Source organism: Pezoporus flaviventris, unplaced genomic scaffold (genome assembly GCF_033815535.1).
Source record: "Pezoporus flaviventris isolate CSIRO_AGI_PZ_B2104156 unplaced genomic scaffold, CSIRO_AGI_Pfla_v1 ptg000015l, whole genome shotgun sequence".
In the NCBI taxonomy this organism is placed as follows: Eukaryota; Metazoa; Chordata; class Aves; order Psittaciformes; family Psittacidae; genus Pezoporus; species Pezoporus flaviventris.
Window position 1 is genome coordinate 33,927,064 of NW_026892563.1, and position 14,805 is coordinate 33,941,868.

General features: G+C 37.6%; 1 protein-coding gene across 20 annotated transcripts in view; it reads right to left on the bottom strand.

The window, feature by feature from the left end:
• The window catches only part of ROBO2 (roundabout guidance receptor 2), a 1,073,259-nt gene that overhangs the window by 12,017 nt on the left and 1,046,437 nt on the right, over positions 1-14,805 (bottom strand). For 12 of the 20 annotated variants that reach the window (XM_061453979.1, XM_061453978.1, XM_061453980.1 and 9 more), the window contains 2 exons: positions 7,707-7,889; positions 3,388-3,558 (listed from right to left, as the gene is read on the bottom strand). In XM_061453979.1, the coding sequence (XP_061309963.1) occupies positions 3,388-3,558; positions 7,707-7,889 (354 nt within the window). The remainder of the gene's footprint in view (positions 1-3,387; positions 3,559-7,706; positions 7,890-14,805) is intronic. The other 8 variants (XM_061453996.1, XM_061453989.1, XM_061453993.1 and 5 more) reach the window with 1 other exon arrangement.

Sequence of the window (14,805 nt, forward strand, 5' to 3'; positions counted from 1 at the left end):
GCAAAAAACAAAAGTCAAAATTACTGCAGTATTAAAATTCTTAACATACAGTACCCTTCTCTGGAAATTGCTACCTAATAGTTGTTACTAATTAGATACTGAGAATGAAAGAAGGTTTGTACATAAACGATACTGCATGTTATACAGCTAGCTGCAACTCCTTGAATTACTGTAGATTTATGCTGCTGATCTACTGTTAACATAGTTGCTTTCATCCATTCACAAAATGGGTGTAACGATTGCCTTATGCATAGATGTGAAATGAAAAACTGTGTCTGTAAAGTTCTCTGTGTGGTTTAGATCTGTGGGTAAATTGAAACTTATCTTTTAATGAAGCTTCACACAATTCTAGAAGAGTTAAAGGTACTGGGGAATTAATACAAGCTGGCTCCAGCCTGCATACAGAGTGAACTATGCTAGACACGTATGAGAAGATCTGTAAGAACGGTTTCTAATTCTAGCCAACTGACTAAACCATTTGCTTTTTCACCTTCAGCCTCAGTCAGGTTGGTGGTCAAAATAACACCTAACTTTCCTTTTTAATTAAAGAAGCTGGAAGAGAGCTTCATTTGGAAACGTGGCTTTTTATTTGCTCTACAGCTTAAATCCCGTAGTGCAAATCTTCTGCCTTTGGTAAATTACTAAATATGCTCTCTTATCTTGCCTGGGCATATATAATGACCCTTTGTTTTTTGGAGTCATGAGTTTTCTTCCTGCAGTGCCTCAGAGAACTGTCTTGCCTTTCCTTTCCTCTCCTCAGCCAAACATGTCCACATGTGACTATGGCACGTCTCCACACACACTTGCAAGCATGCACATACATGACAGTTAATGGTTGGCATTTCGACTGCTAGTAAAGGAGTTACAGACACCAGACAAGCTCGTAGTCTCAGTCCCTAACAGGCAGACATATTACCGCATAGAGGCAAACCAACTCGTTCTATCATGTCTAGCACTTCAGAGAACTTTTGAAACAAGAAATTTAGAGACTTCAGCGGGATTTTCAGTGAAGATATACAGAATGTTCTCACTGATTATCACTGTAGTTCCATCTAAATGACATTTATTTTCCAGATGCCAGATAACCCTCACTGAGCTGGTAACTGACAAGGCCAGTGGGATGTCATCCAGACTACTACTTTCAGCCTCTAATGGCAGGATTATCAAACTTGCCAAGCAATTTGTAAGTGCATTGGTGAAGAGGTTATGGTCTTACTGATTTAGTAATGGAGGGATTGTGATTGAGAAGCTGTAGGACATCAGAGAGCCTGATAAGAAGCAGATGGATGTTCAGCCTGGGATTACCCCAACTCTCCTTTAGAAGGCAGAACATTGGCCAAATGATTCAGGCACCAATCAAGCTTTGGCACAGACTCTCATTATTAACTGGGAAAAGAAGCAAGTTACAGAACTTACAAGTATAAGGACATTTCTTTCTACCTGTGCCAGTGATTTGTTTTCCTAGGGGTGGTAACAAAGCCAGATTTTATGACAGAGTCACTCCCTGAGGAGTCACATTTCCATCTGTCTCATAACCTGAACCAGAATCCTGTTAACTTTCTGCTACCCAAGTTATTGTTAAATATTTCTATAGCAATAGTACTCCAAAGCAGAAGTATTAAGGTCCCATCATACTGAATGCACCATAAACTCACACATACACAGAATTTGTGGCCCAAAGGGCTTACAGTTCACGGTGACAGGGTATGTCACGCAGAAGGGTTAACTTAACGAAAGTTTATTGCCAGCACCACAAGCAACACCCATAATTTACTGTTCTCATAGATACATCTATTTAATAGATCTGTGCAGCAGGGAGGCCTCTGGAATATACCCACAAGGGTAGGGCATTAATGTTTAAACTAATTCAGATCCATATGAGTGGAGTCTAAGCTACTTCAAGCTGCATCCTCAAATAACATGGTAGTGAGACTGAGTCACAGAGCATGATGTGTAACCCTCTGGTGCACTTTCTCTTTTGGAATCTCTTCTCTACCTTCATGGTCTGGCAAACAGGGAACCTGGCAGAGCATACTGCAAAACCTGATCTGTACACCTGATAAAACATTAGTGAGAGGGGAGCTCTGGTGGTTTTAGTGGCCACAGTCCACCTGGAAAGCTCTTAATATATTTTTCTACATGCACCTAGAGTAATAAGTAGCACATTATAAAAGAAAACCTCAAATTAAACATACTATCTATCAAATCTATTTATTACTTGTCCAAAGAAGATCATGGAGTTGGACTTGATAATCCCTATAGGTCCCTTCCAGCTAGAGATATTCTATGATTCTACAACTCTCAAGTAAATTTTACTATCATAAGGAAGATGTTTATACTAAAATCTAAAGTAATTTTTACCTTCCCCGTTCACTGGAAGATTTGTCCAGGTGTACACAGGAGATAGACTCAATGGCATCACACGCACTACCATGGTCCAGATACTGTTACGAGAGCCACTGAGGCAGGTGGGACAGTGTAGTTCTCAGAATTGCACCACTTTAAACACTAAAAGCATGAGGAAAGTGATCACATCTCCATTTGCATGGCTTTACAGATATCCTTTAACACTGTTTTTCCATTTGCTGGCCTATCCCTCTGATCATTTCAACAACTACAGGGGCCAGGACCGAGATCAGAAGAAATGAAAGGGAGGTAGCCAGCCAGCCAGCCACCTTTCTAACCAGAACTCCTCCAAGAGTTACAGGCAGCAATTGCATCCTTTGCCAAACTCAAGAGGAGGCAGACAAAGATGATTGAAGACTTAGCTATTTTAGCCATTAAAAGAGCAAAATAAACATGCCTGAAATTTCCAGATGGGAAGCAGTGGTCAGAAAGAAGTGGAGATGTAAAAGGGAGAAACACAGCCGCTGAAGTCAGCGGATGTCAGGAACGAAGAAGCATGGACAAGACATGAGGCAGAATCATGAGAAAAGTGTAGCATGTATTACCTTAACTGTTGGGCAGCTGTCAAAACCAGCACAAAAACCCAAAGCACTGTGGGACTAGCCCTACCCTTCTCCTTAGGAATTCATGGCATACTGCTACTGCTTGTGGTGGCTACTTTCATTTAATGTAAAATTAACCACGGGCCATTTTTTTAATGTCAACTCACATCTAATGCAGTCATTTATGGGTACGTTACTGAAATATGAGAAAACCTAAGTGATGCTAACATGTTCAGAGCTAAAACAAAGAAAGGCTCCTCGAAGACTCACTCAACCAAACTCCACAATGCTAGTGTTGCCATGTTGCTCATATAGCAACCTGGAAACCCCACTTCACCAAGCAAATAATACACCATAATGTATATTCTTTAAAAGATTACTCTATATTCTCCCACTGCTTGTCGCAGGTTATCATCAGGGACTTCACCACAACACTTACCATCTGTTATTCCCTCCCTACGATGAGGCAAGGAAGGTTGGTCCAACCGTCCTCCCTTGTGTTTTTTAGTGGGCCTTGGCCTCTGACTCTGATTGACAGCTGCACTGGTGTTGCTGTCAGTAGAAAAAGGACTGCTTGGTCGAGGTCTCTGAGAGGAAGGATATCCTTTGCCTAAAAGAAAAAGAGAAACCAGATGAAAAAAACCCAATGTTATTGCCTTGAAATGGGCTGTTCTATTAACGTCTGTTCTGCAACATTAGATCAGGTCTAACTCTCAGAGGCAAGCGTCCCCTCGAGGTACCCACTGATGACAACTGCTCTAAGACACACCAAAACAAGTGAAGTGAAAAACTTGGCATTCTTTTATCTTTAACTTTTATAATTAAAATCATTCCATCTGTTGTGATAAAACTACTGTATGCCATGTAAATCGTACCTGCTCTGTGTGCTGAACGGATGTGTTATAACAACTCCTCAGCCTTGAGCAGGGAAGGAATACAGTTCTACAATCATATCAAATTTATCTCCTCCTGCCTTCCACCTTCACATTTGCTGAGCCAGATTTTCATTTTAGGGGCTCCCATATGCACTGTGTATCTGGAGTAACTCCAGTGAGATAAACATAACTGATTTTACAAGCTATGTAACAGTGTAGGTTTGTATTCTTAAGAGCTCTCTTTTCTCAAGAAATAAAAATGGAGGTATATTTAAATGCTAAAATGTTCATGTTAATTTTCAGTGGTTTTAGATGTTAAAAAAATAGTGCATTCTGACTAAATTTATTCCTCACATCTTTTTATATATATGTTTATATATATATATACACTAATCAAGTTACATGTTTCTCCTAAAAATAATCTTTGATGCTGTTCTATGGAGCCGATCATTAAAAGCATCATGCAGGAACAGCTGAAGCACAGTCCCCTCACTACATTCGCTTCCTCTTATTTTGATGTTTTTATTTAATTAATTAGGCTTATTGTTTAATAAAAAATGATGAAACCATCTTTTACCTTCCTTTTTCATCTGTATGTCCTTCTTGACAAGTATATTTTAATTTGCTTAGAACTGGTACTTCAAAGTCTTAAATGTTTTTATACTACCTGCAGAGGAGAATGTCAAAAGTTCTGCCCTTTCAATGCTACTTTAGGCCCAAACTGTCTAAGAGTTCATGGGAAGTGGCAACTGACACCAAAATAGTAAGGAGTTCTTTTATCTTCTGGCTAACTTAGAACAGGATCTACCCTGCTGTGAGTTACGTTTCCTAGTAAAACCTTCTCACTGATGTGCACCCTGAGGAGGACACTGCTCTTAGGCAGGCTTGTCTCCCAGCTGCATGTCACTGACAGTGACTGGAAGTTACCACATTTGAATCCCTCATGTGGATGTTCCCCATGGCCAGCTGAACTTAAATAGAAGGTATGTCTTTGTGAACCTGGTTCATTTTTAACTAAAATGGGTTACAGAACACCCACCCAAGCAGCTAATTCTGGAACTGGGAGAAAGCAGTAATAACCATTTGGGGAAAGGCTGGAAACATTAACCTCTATAGCTGGCAGAGCTGCAGCCAGACAAGGACAAGACATCAAGCCCTTGTTTCATAGACAAGGACAGAACAGTAAAATAGACATGGACAAAATATTAAAATTTCATCTAAAATGAAATAAAAAGAACACTAATGCAAAGAAATTCCATCCTAGCTCATAGCACATTGCACGGATGTATTGCTAAAATAAACCCGCAGCATGCAACTAGTGAGCGCAGGACAAAGAGTCTTTGCACTTATTCTCTTGACTAAAGAAATGTGATTATTCATTCAGAATGTTGGTTTGAACAAGAAATAGGCACCAAACATTCTCTTTTTTATACCTCCATGAAAATAAGGAAAAATAAATAGCACTGACCTAAATCAGACATGGGGCAAACACAAATGATGTGCAGGCTCCCTAAACACGTTTTTCAATGCACCTGATAACTGATTACAGCTTCTTGTGTTTGTACGCAGCCCTTCCAGTAAGAACTGCTGAGCAGTGTCACCCTCTCTGTAGTAGATTTAGTGTGTAAGTGGAGAGAAGAATGAATCTACGGATTTAATTTCCCAAGGGTGTTAGAAAGGAAAGCTGTCTGAACTTCATGGCAAATCACACGATGGCTTTTGGAAACTGGAATCAGTCTGGCAGGAGAGACACCATACACCTAGATTTACCAGAGCCTCTTATGCTCATAAATCAGACACACTTATGTGAGGCTATCAAGTTGGACTTCTCCTTTCATATCAATGACAATATCTCACACTGTTCTAAATGGGTGAAACTCAGACTGCAAAGGAATAGAGAATCAGGACCTTCAGATTCCCTCCAGACCAATGAACAGAAATAATACTGCTGTTTCTCCACTATAAAACACTATTTTGCAAGATGCAGGGTTTATTATGGTGCAGCAGGTCCATTGCTTAGGTTTTTGTGAGGAAAAGAGGGGAGGGCTATCTGTTTACATGAGGGTTTTATTTTGTTTCTGTTTTGCCTGCTGGATCACTAAGGATTAAGAAGGTAATAATCATAAATCTCTACCACAAATGCTGGATACTTTAGATACCCTAAACTTTAGCAGTCTGTCTGAGGGATTACATGCAAGTACTCAGTTTAAATGTATTTGTGACCTAATTAAGCTGGGAAAATATAACTGACAAGAGGGTTGCCATCCTTTCCTTGTATGTTCCATTTACATAGCTACAATAAGAAATTATATTTATTTAAAAGTGTGTGTTTATGTGCCCATTTAACTTTGTTATGTGTGTGTCTGTGGTGGAAGCCACACTTCTCAGTGGCCTGATACAAGCCAAATTACCTCTGGGTGAATTTGAGTATTAGCTTTTACTGAAGCTAAGAACACCACCAAAAAAAAGTTGGGAAGGATTTGCTGCTTTCATTCAAGACTATTTATGAGACTCTTCAAGCAAAACAGTGTATTTTAAATTACAGTTTGGCCATCATAGTAGATGAATGAAGATCTACATCAGGTTTTGGTTTGTTTTGCTTTGTTTTTTCAAAATGATGAGACAGATTTACTCTGTTTCCCACTACTGTAACAAGCAAGTGAGAGTTTTAACTACTTTTAACAGTGAAATAACTGTCTTTTAAGGGTGATCAAAGTCAATGGCAAAAGCCTCAGTGATCTGAGAAAAGCTGTATCTGTCCACCCTGTACCTTGCTGGCCAAACAGGACTTTGCCACTGATTCCTTTCTTCATTTCTAACGTCCCTATAAGGCAGTGTTTGCCATGAAGTTACTGCATGTAGAAAGCCTGTGTTTCAGCCCTAACTGTGGAGACATTTCTCACAAATGTACACATTTTACTGAAGGACAGACTTCATACCAGACTAACAGTAACAAATTTTAAATGATAGGAACATTGTGGGACCTAAGGGCAGGAATCGGCCGAGACGGCATAACGAAAACATGACCCAAGCTCATACTTTGCTATTAGATTTGTGGATTTAAATAATTAATTACTTCTGCTATTTTGATAAGACAAAGCAAATGCAAATACATTCATTTTTATAGAATAGTTTAAAATAACTTTTTTTTTTTACTAGAAATAAAACTTTTGGAGCTTTAATAACATGAACTAAGTTATGCTCACTTTCCATTAATTCATTTTAGAAGACTGGCTGTTTTCAAAAACAATAATCACTTTACCTTTGTTGCACTTATCTTGGCAGATTCAGTTGGCATAATTAAAATTAAATTTTATCAAAATATGTTTACTGATTAAGTGGTTTTAAATCAGCTATTAAAAAGGCTTTTAAACAGTTTGTATTGTTAACAATAAATGCACACCGATCCACCCCATGCTTAGAAAAACTTCACAGAAAAAATACACTTTTGCAAGAAGAGATGCAACAGAAGAGCAGGGATGGAGATAATAGTTTAAATATGTTGTTCATCACTGAAAATGTGAATGATTGTGAGGAGATTTTGCAAGAACCAAAATCATCAAAAGATTGCACAGGAGAATTAGTGATCTCTTCATCAAAATATTAAACCGAGCATATGTCAGTAAATCTATAGCAGAGTCAGCACAGAGGGAAACTGCAGCAGACTGAAGGTGCAGATTAAAAGCTTATGCTATTCACTATTTCAAATCACTAAAAACGAAACCTAATGCAAGGTTTCATTTAAAACATACTGATAAAAATATCTCCATCCACCTTATTACATGCATGTTAGACAGGTGTGAGACGCAGGTTCACTGAGAAGAAGAGAAGAATAGGCAGAGACACCCTTCATGCAGAAAGCATCAACTTTGAATCTACAAACCTGTTCTTGTCAGACTGGTTCCATCCAGCCTAAAACCAGCTTTATCTGCTGCTGCAACCAGTGCTTGTGCAAAACTGCCGCTGGTAAAGATCGAGTCATCTGAGGAGCTACCTACACTAGATCTATGACTAGAAAAGTTACGGTCCTCATCAGACGCAGAACCCCATCCATTTACCATTGAACCTAAAAACAAATGTAGGGGTCTAGTGAGTTGTGCACATTTGATATATTCTTATCATCTAAAGCTTAAAAGACCCATTTAACATGTCCTTGCTCAGGAAAACCAAAATTCATTTGACAGAGCTTGGTACAAAAGAGCAGCATTCATCTAAAGCTGAAGACCCACTTAATACGTCCTTTCACAGCAGGAAACCCAAAGTTTATCTGACAGAGCTTGGTATAAAAAAAGCACTATTAAAACTAATGGGATCTCATTCGTAGCTTGCCCCGTGTTGCTTTGATCCTGTAAACAAAATGATACATATTCTCTACAATTGCGAAGGCTCCATAATAAGTTCATTTGAAAGTTTGTAGTTTTTTGCTGGGATTGAAATGAATGTGATGTCGGTTTTTTTTTTTCACTTGATTTATTATAAATCAATATCTAGTTTGATGTTTGCAAAACAAAGTCCTTATTTAGGACAGCACAAGTATAAGTCTCAGTAGATATAGCTGAAGTCAGAGATGGGCATCAAGAGCTACCTGAATAAGACTGGCATTATGTCATTTTCTCAACCAAAACCTTAAAATAGATGAGCAATTTTAATGTCCTGAAGAAATCTGACCTAAAGCAATTAATTCTAATGGATTAAACTTACTTGTTTTAAAAGGTTAGAAACAATCAACATTCAAGAATGGAACTACGTATACTCAGATTCGATACTGAGAAAGTCACTAAGGCAGTGCTGGCCTCATGGTACCTTCTAGCTATGGACTACCACCACTGCAGGAAAGGAAAGTGATAATATCATAAAAGTACAGTCAGAAAATGAGATACTGGAAAAAGCACGTGAAAGAAATATAGAAACCTGGAACGTAAAGAGCAAAACAGCAAAGTAAGGATTCCTCTTACTTGCTCTTCATTTATATTTTCTGTTATTTTTTTCCAGTGCATGAAGCATCAATCAGCTACCTAATGCGTCAGTATAACTTACTTTCAAAAACTATGGCTCAGTTCAGGCTTATTTTAAAGTATTGAAATTCTGTTTCTTTTGTGGCATCAGATGGAGTTGACGGTGTGCTGTACTTCTAAGAATCATGATTAAATGTCATAGAATAACTCTGTGAAGTAGAGCAGGAGTCAAAGAAAACTTTGCTTGTACCAAGTGCTTATCTTTACTATAGGAAGAGGGCATCCAGGCTGATTAGATACCAAGTCCAGCTAAGGTGCAGGGCTACCAGACTGCTTTTGGGACCTGAGCTGCTGCATGGCATTGCATGGTGCTGTGAGACATAAGAGTATTGTTCTGAAGTAGCACAGGCTCCTATCCTAAAATACTTGAGATTTGCTTTTTAAAAACAGCGGCATGCATATGTTGAAAAAGCAAAAAGACCAGTGAACCTATGAGAATCTGTAAAGAACTGATATCCAAAGATATGAAGAATATACATGTGGAAAGATACATCATAGCCCTGACTTGACCGTTAGCACAACTGAATTTATGTAAATGTATATGAGATGCTTAGCAGTACAGTAGCTTTTTTAAATCCATGTCTAAGAAAATATTGCTGTGTTCAAAATTACTAACTAGTAAATCAATACTGACTTGCTTTTTAGTGCCATATGGATAGTCTGACTAACTATTGGTGGTGTCAAATATTAAAAATATCCTGCAAAAACAAGTCATAAGTACAATAAATTAATACTGGAATTTAGTCAGTAGCATGCTGCACCACAAAGCCCAAGAACAATGGATTATTTTGTGATGCTGCAGTGACCAAACCTTTCAATGTCAGCAAAGTGGCAGGCTATAATAACAGAAGTCCATGCACTCATAAGTTACAAGAAAAGAAACTGAAAAGGTCTATGGAGGTCTGACAGGCAGAAAGTGTGTTAAGTGCAACAGGGAGTGACAGAGTTTCATTCTGCTTGCCAAGAGCACACACAAAATTGTTATTTTCCAAACAGACTCGACCTGATGCAGACAGATATAAGGAAGCTGAGATAACAGCAAGGGAAGGCTAAAACTGAATTTCCTCTGAGAAGACAGTTTCTGAACTAACAATCAAAGTGTGATAGGACTTCATAGAGAATGGAGAGTAAAAAAGCTTAGCAACAGTTATTTATGATGTACGAAAAGAGATACTACAGATAAAACTCTTCATGAAGATGTAAGAAAGTGAAATGCTGTAGCTGAGAACTTTCAAACAACTGCTTATTGACATATTCTGCAAAACATGTAAGCACATGCTGAAATGTAAAAATATAACGAGGCATACAGATACAAAAGGACGATACTCAGGTGCTAAAAATTTAATGTGTATCTATCTTCCTAGCGTCAGGGCCCACGGGTTTTGTATGGTACATTCTACTCTCTACACAGAGACTTATAAAAACATATACTGTATGGAATAGGTTTTCAGTATCACAGGCACAAGACTATAGATGTTTTAGAGGAACTCAGGTTTGAATTTCCTTTTGCTGGCATTCCTGTTTGCTAACCAGTCACTCAGCTGTTATACAACATAAAATACACATGATAATTTGGATGCGATGTTTTCAGGGTATGTCCAGGAACACTGGCTACTTTTTACCTACTTTTTCAAGAGCTGAACTAAAATTCATCCAATCCAACAAGAAAATCAATGTTTTAAGTACAAGAACTAAGAATCTACAAAAGCTGTATGTGACCAGGCAGCTGTAACTGAAATCTCTACATTATTTCTACTGTTTGCTGAGCTATTCAGTTTCCCTGCATAAACAATGTTTTCCCCACCAAAACTTGCAGCAGTAAAACCCTGGCTTGCTTTGCCTTCCAGAGGTGTGGACATTGGCTGGAAAGCATAGAAATGCTGGAGCCCAGCCCGGGCACCTCAGGCCACCAGGCAATGGTGTGCATGTAAGTTAACGTGTAAACTGCTTGTTTAAAGGCATCCATCCACTGGCCTCTTGTATTCCAAATCAGATGCACATTTCTTTCTCTCTGAATAAAGACAGAATAAGAGATATTGATGTCCCTTTCATATCAACTGTGTGTTTTGCAATGGAATGAAACATGCTTTTAGTGTCTCCTTCACATGCAGTTCACTATGTGTTTTCCAAGAGCACATTTGAGTTTTTACACTTTCTGGCAACTGTAAATTTTACTCTTGCTGACAGCAGCAGTAAATGCTTTATGCAGTACAAAATCAACTCTGTGAAAAGTTGAACTCTGTTTTCTTGCTCCATAAAATATCTCTTGGTTCTAATGCAAACAGAAAGCTTCCTTGCTCTCAGGGAAAGGTGAAGGGAATAGAGGTCCTAGCTTCTTCTAGGCTGAACACTACTGCTTTTAGAGGCATTTTGCAGGCAATAAAAATGCTATTTTTCTTTGTAAAAGTGTACTCTTGCTTTTCTTAAAAATAAGATCTAATGCACTTGTGAAGTAAAAGCTGTAAAAGCTGCTCACTACAATCCTAACACTTGAAAATCCCAATAGATACTTCTCTGTAACAAACTCTATGCACATGCTTAAAGTTAACAAATGATGGGGATGTGTATGATTATGAGATTTTCTTCATAAGACCATGAAAACATAAAGCCCCTGCTCCTCTGCAGGTACTTTTGATGGAACTGCTAGACTGCTGAGGTTTGTGAAGTACGGATGGATGAAGTCCATCGGGACTGATGAGACTTCAGCTGAAATCATTTACAGAATTCCTTTAGCCTTTGAACAAGAGAAAGGCATTATCCTATTTCTACTCTAACTACTGTCATGATTACAAAGAAAAATGTCTGCTGATTTTGGTGGAAATGAGTGACTAAAAGAGGCAAAAGTCATTGTACCATTAAAATATGAAAGAATAACTGAAGGGGCTGAATGCACAATATAAACAGTATCACACTTCAAAAATTAGATGTGGTCTTGTACTTTACATTATACTCAGCATAAATGCCCAAATATTTAAATGTATAAACCTGAAATAACCCTTTTGCTTTAAAACTTGTATTTTGGGGCAGGAAACACTAAACAAAGGGAGGCCAAAATCATACATACGTATTTAGCACTTCACAGGTCCAACCATAATTAATGCCCTTCATAAACATTTAATGAAAAATGAATTTATGTCACTTAGCCAAATATATTGGTGTTTGCATTTTCAATCTTTCTGGATTTTTTGGTTTCCATATTGCTGAAAGGCACAAAAATTTCTCAAATTTATTCAAGCTGTTAGAAAAGAAATGCACACAGAACATTAAGTAGTTGCTCAAATGTTGCTGAGCAGTAAAATACTATGATAAAGTGGCATCTTGCTGTGTCTCTATTACTTCTTCAGCACTAAAATTAATTTATGATCAGTCATCAATTCATTTACATGTCGTTTTATGCTAAATCTATCGTTGCTGATGAATGCATATCCCTAGATCCATTAAGCTAGAGTAAAGTCTGTGCTTTATAATATGACCCTGCTAATTGTTGCATTACCATTTTTATGAGATACAAAAAGTAGCAGTTTCCTATTTTCTGAGCACATATTTAATCCGTGAAACACATTCTTCCTATTAAATGCAATCTGTCTAACCGCTTATAAAACAGAACCTTTTGCAATAGGTATCCCTAAGCAAATCAATATAAATATTGAACTCTTCCATGGTAAAATATGACTCATGAAAATGGTTTTGTATAATTTTCAAGAATTATTCCATTTGTACTCAGACACAATGAACAACTTTTACCCTACAGACACTGATCGGAGATTCTTTTAATCAAGACCAAACCAAGCCAATAAGGGATTTTGCTCCTTTCTGAGTTACACAGCCTATGGAGGTCTTTATAATTTCAGATCTATATAATTCTATGGATCAATAAAAAAAAAATTGTTATCCATTTACAGTGGTACTGTTTACAAGAATATCTCTCTGCTTGTATCAGCTTGTATCAGTTAGGTAGAAAATGGCTTGTTCTAGTTTCCATGCTAGCTAATGGGTGACTCTCTCCCCTCAGTCAAAAGGATGGACTGAAGAAAGAGCGGCTCTCCCTACCATCTTCACTGATGGTGCTGGGGGAAGAGAAGATGAGAGGGCAAAGAAAACCCCCAAACCGTAATACTGTGATCTGACAAAACCTAGTGTTTTTCAAAGTGATTTCAGTGAGAAACAAACCGATTTCTTATACAGTCATCATATGCAATTAATTAAGTCTATTAAATGTAACAGAATCTTTTTGACCATTCACACCGTAACTCTGCACTGCAATTCATTATAAAGGCAAACATTAAACATAAGCAAAAGAAAAAAAAAAATTTCAGTGTGTCTCCAAACCAAAAATAATGCTAAATAATTGTGAATTGAAAGTCAAGTGGTCAAGTGAGCAGACACTTTACAGCTGCTTTTCAGTTTGTTTTTTTTTTAAAATCAGAATCAGTAACTCAGTATCTTAACAAACTATGCTGGGAATGAAGCAAAACTTTGGCTTCAATTTCATGTTCTATCCCACAAACATTCAGTTCTAAGCCTCCCTCCTTGAATTTCCTTTGCAATATCTGGAAAACGTTAAGATATAGTTACTGTGCACTCCTCCTTTCTTTTCACTTTATTATACATGTCAACATTATGTCTTTGCCACCTGCAAAGAGAAAAGCTTAATAGCACAGATTAAATGTTTGCTTGAATTTTTGCTTAGCTGTAACTAAAACTCAAGGGCCTGGAAGACAATCTGACTTTCAAACAGTTTAAATTAGCAACACTGTGGTTTCAGAGGAATTTAACAGTTTGAGCTTGGCTCACCCAGCATCAGTGCTTCCCCTCAGAGAATCCCACATTTGGCACTGGATGAAAACCTCAGTCTCAGTTCAGCCATAGAGAACAAAGTACCATTTCACTCCAAGAGTGGGTATCTTCAAGTCATTGCTGAAGCATGCTAACAGTACAGGATGAGGAAGCTCACCCTGTTGACAGTACAGCATCTCTATATGGAGGAAGTCTGGACAATTTAGAGTTCTCACAAATATGGATCTCACAAAGTGTGCTTGAAAATGAACATTAATATCATTTCATCTGCGTGAGCTATTGCCATTTGCCTTCATTATTTAATATAATGTTTAAGGTAGTGAAAATATTGCATATAAATTCTCAGGAAAATGCTCTGTAAGTCACCAAAAGCTCTGTGAAAAGAAATAACTTATATATTCTCAGTGCAAGAAAAAAAAAAGTTAGTTGTTCTACAATATTCTAAAAGCAATCAAATTAAAGAATGAGAAGCAGCTTAGAAACAATGAATGCAATTTGTTAGATACCCTCCTTAACATCAGCAAATGCAGCCTGGAAGAGTCAACAGAAACAGAAACACAGACATTAAAATTCTCTTTTGGAATAATTCACCCAAGTATAATCTACCCTTAGAAAAAAAACCCCAACAAACAATCCCAAAAAAAAGCCCTTAGAAAATTGAGGGTTTATGCACATAGAAATAGAGGAAACCAGAAATAGTTTCGTTCTTCAGAGTTTGCCATTTTACAGATCATTTAGAGAAACACTTCGGGTAAATGTTAATCAACACAGAAGTCTACAATTTGGAGCGGAAATGCAGCCATTCCTTACTTTGCACTAGCTGGGGTGGTCCAAAATATAAGGTGAAGATGAAAACGTGAAAAACATTAATTTTCTGATTTACAGATATATCAACATTGGCATATTAATACATACCAAATGGAAAATACATAGCAACCTGATTTTTTTATTATTATTTATTGCTGTATTACAAGTGCAAACCTCTTACTGCATTCCTAATGGGAAGGCTTCTGAGCCACTAGTGAGATATGCAAAAATATGCAGAATTATAGCCTGAAGGAGATTACACTAGAAATTCAAGTGAAGTGACTTAACATACTCATGCACTAGTAAGTTAACCTTCTTAATTCAGGGATTTAAACTTTAACTCTACAGCCTTCAATTGAATCT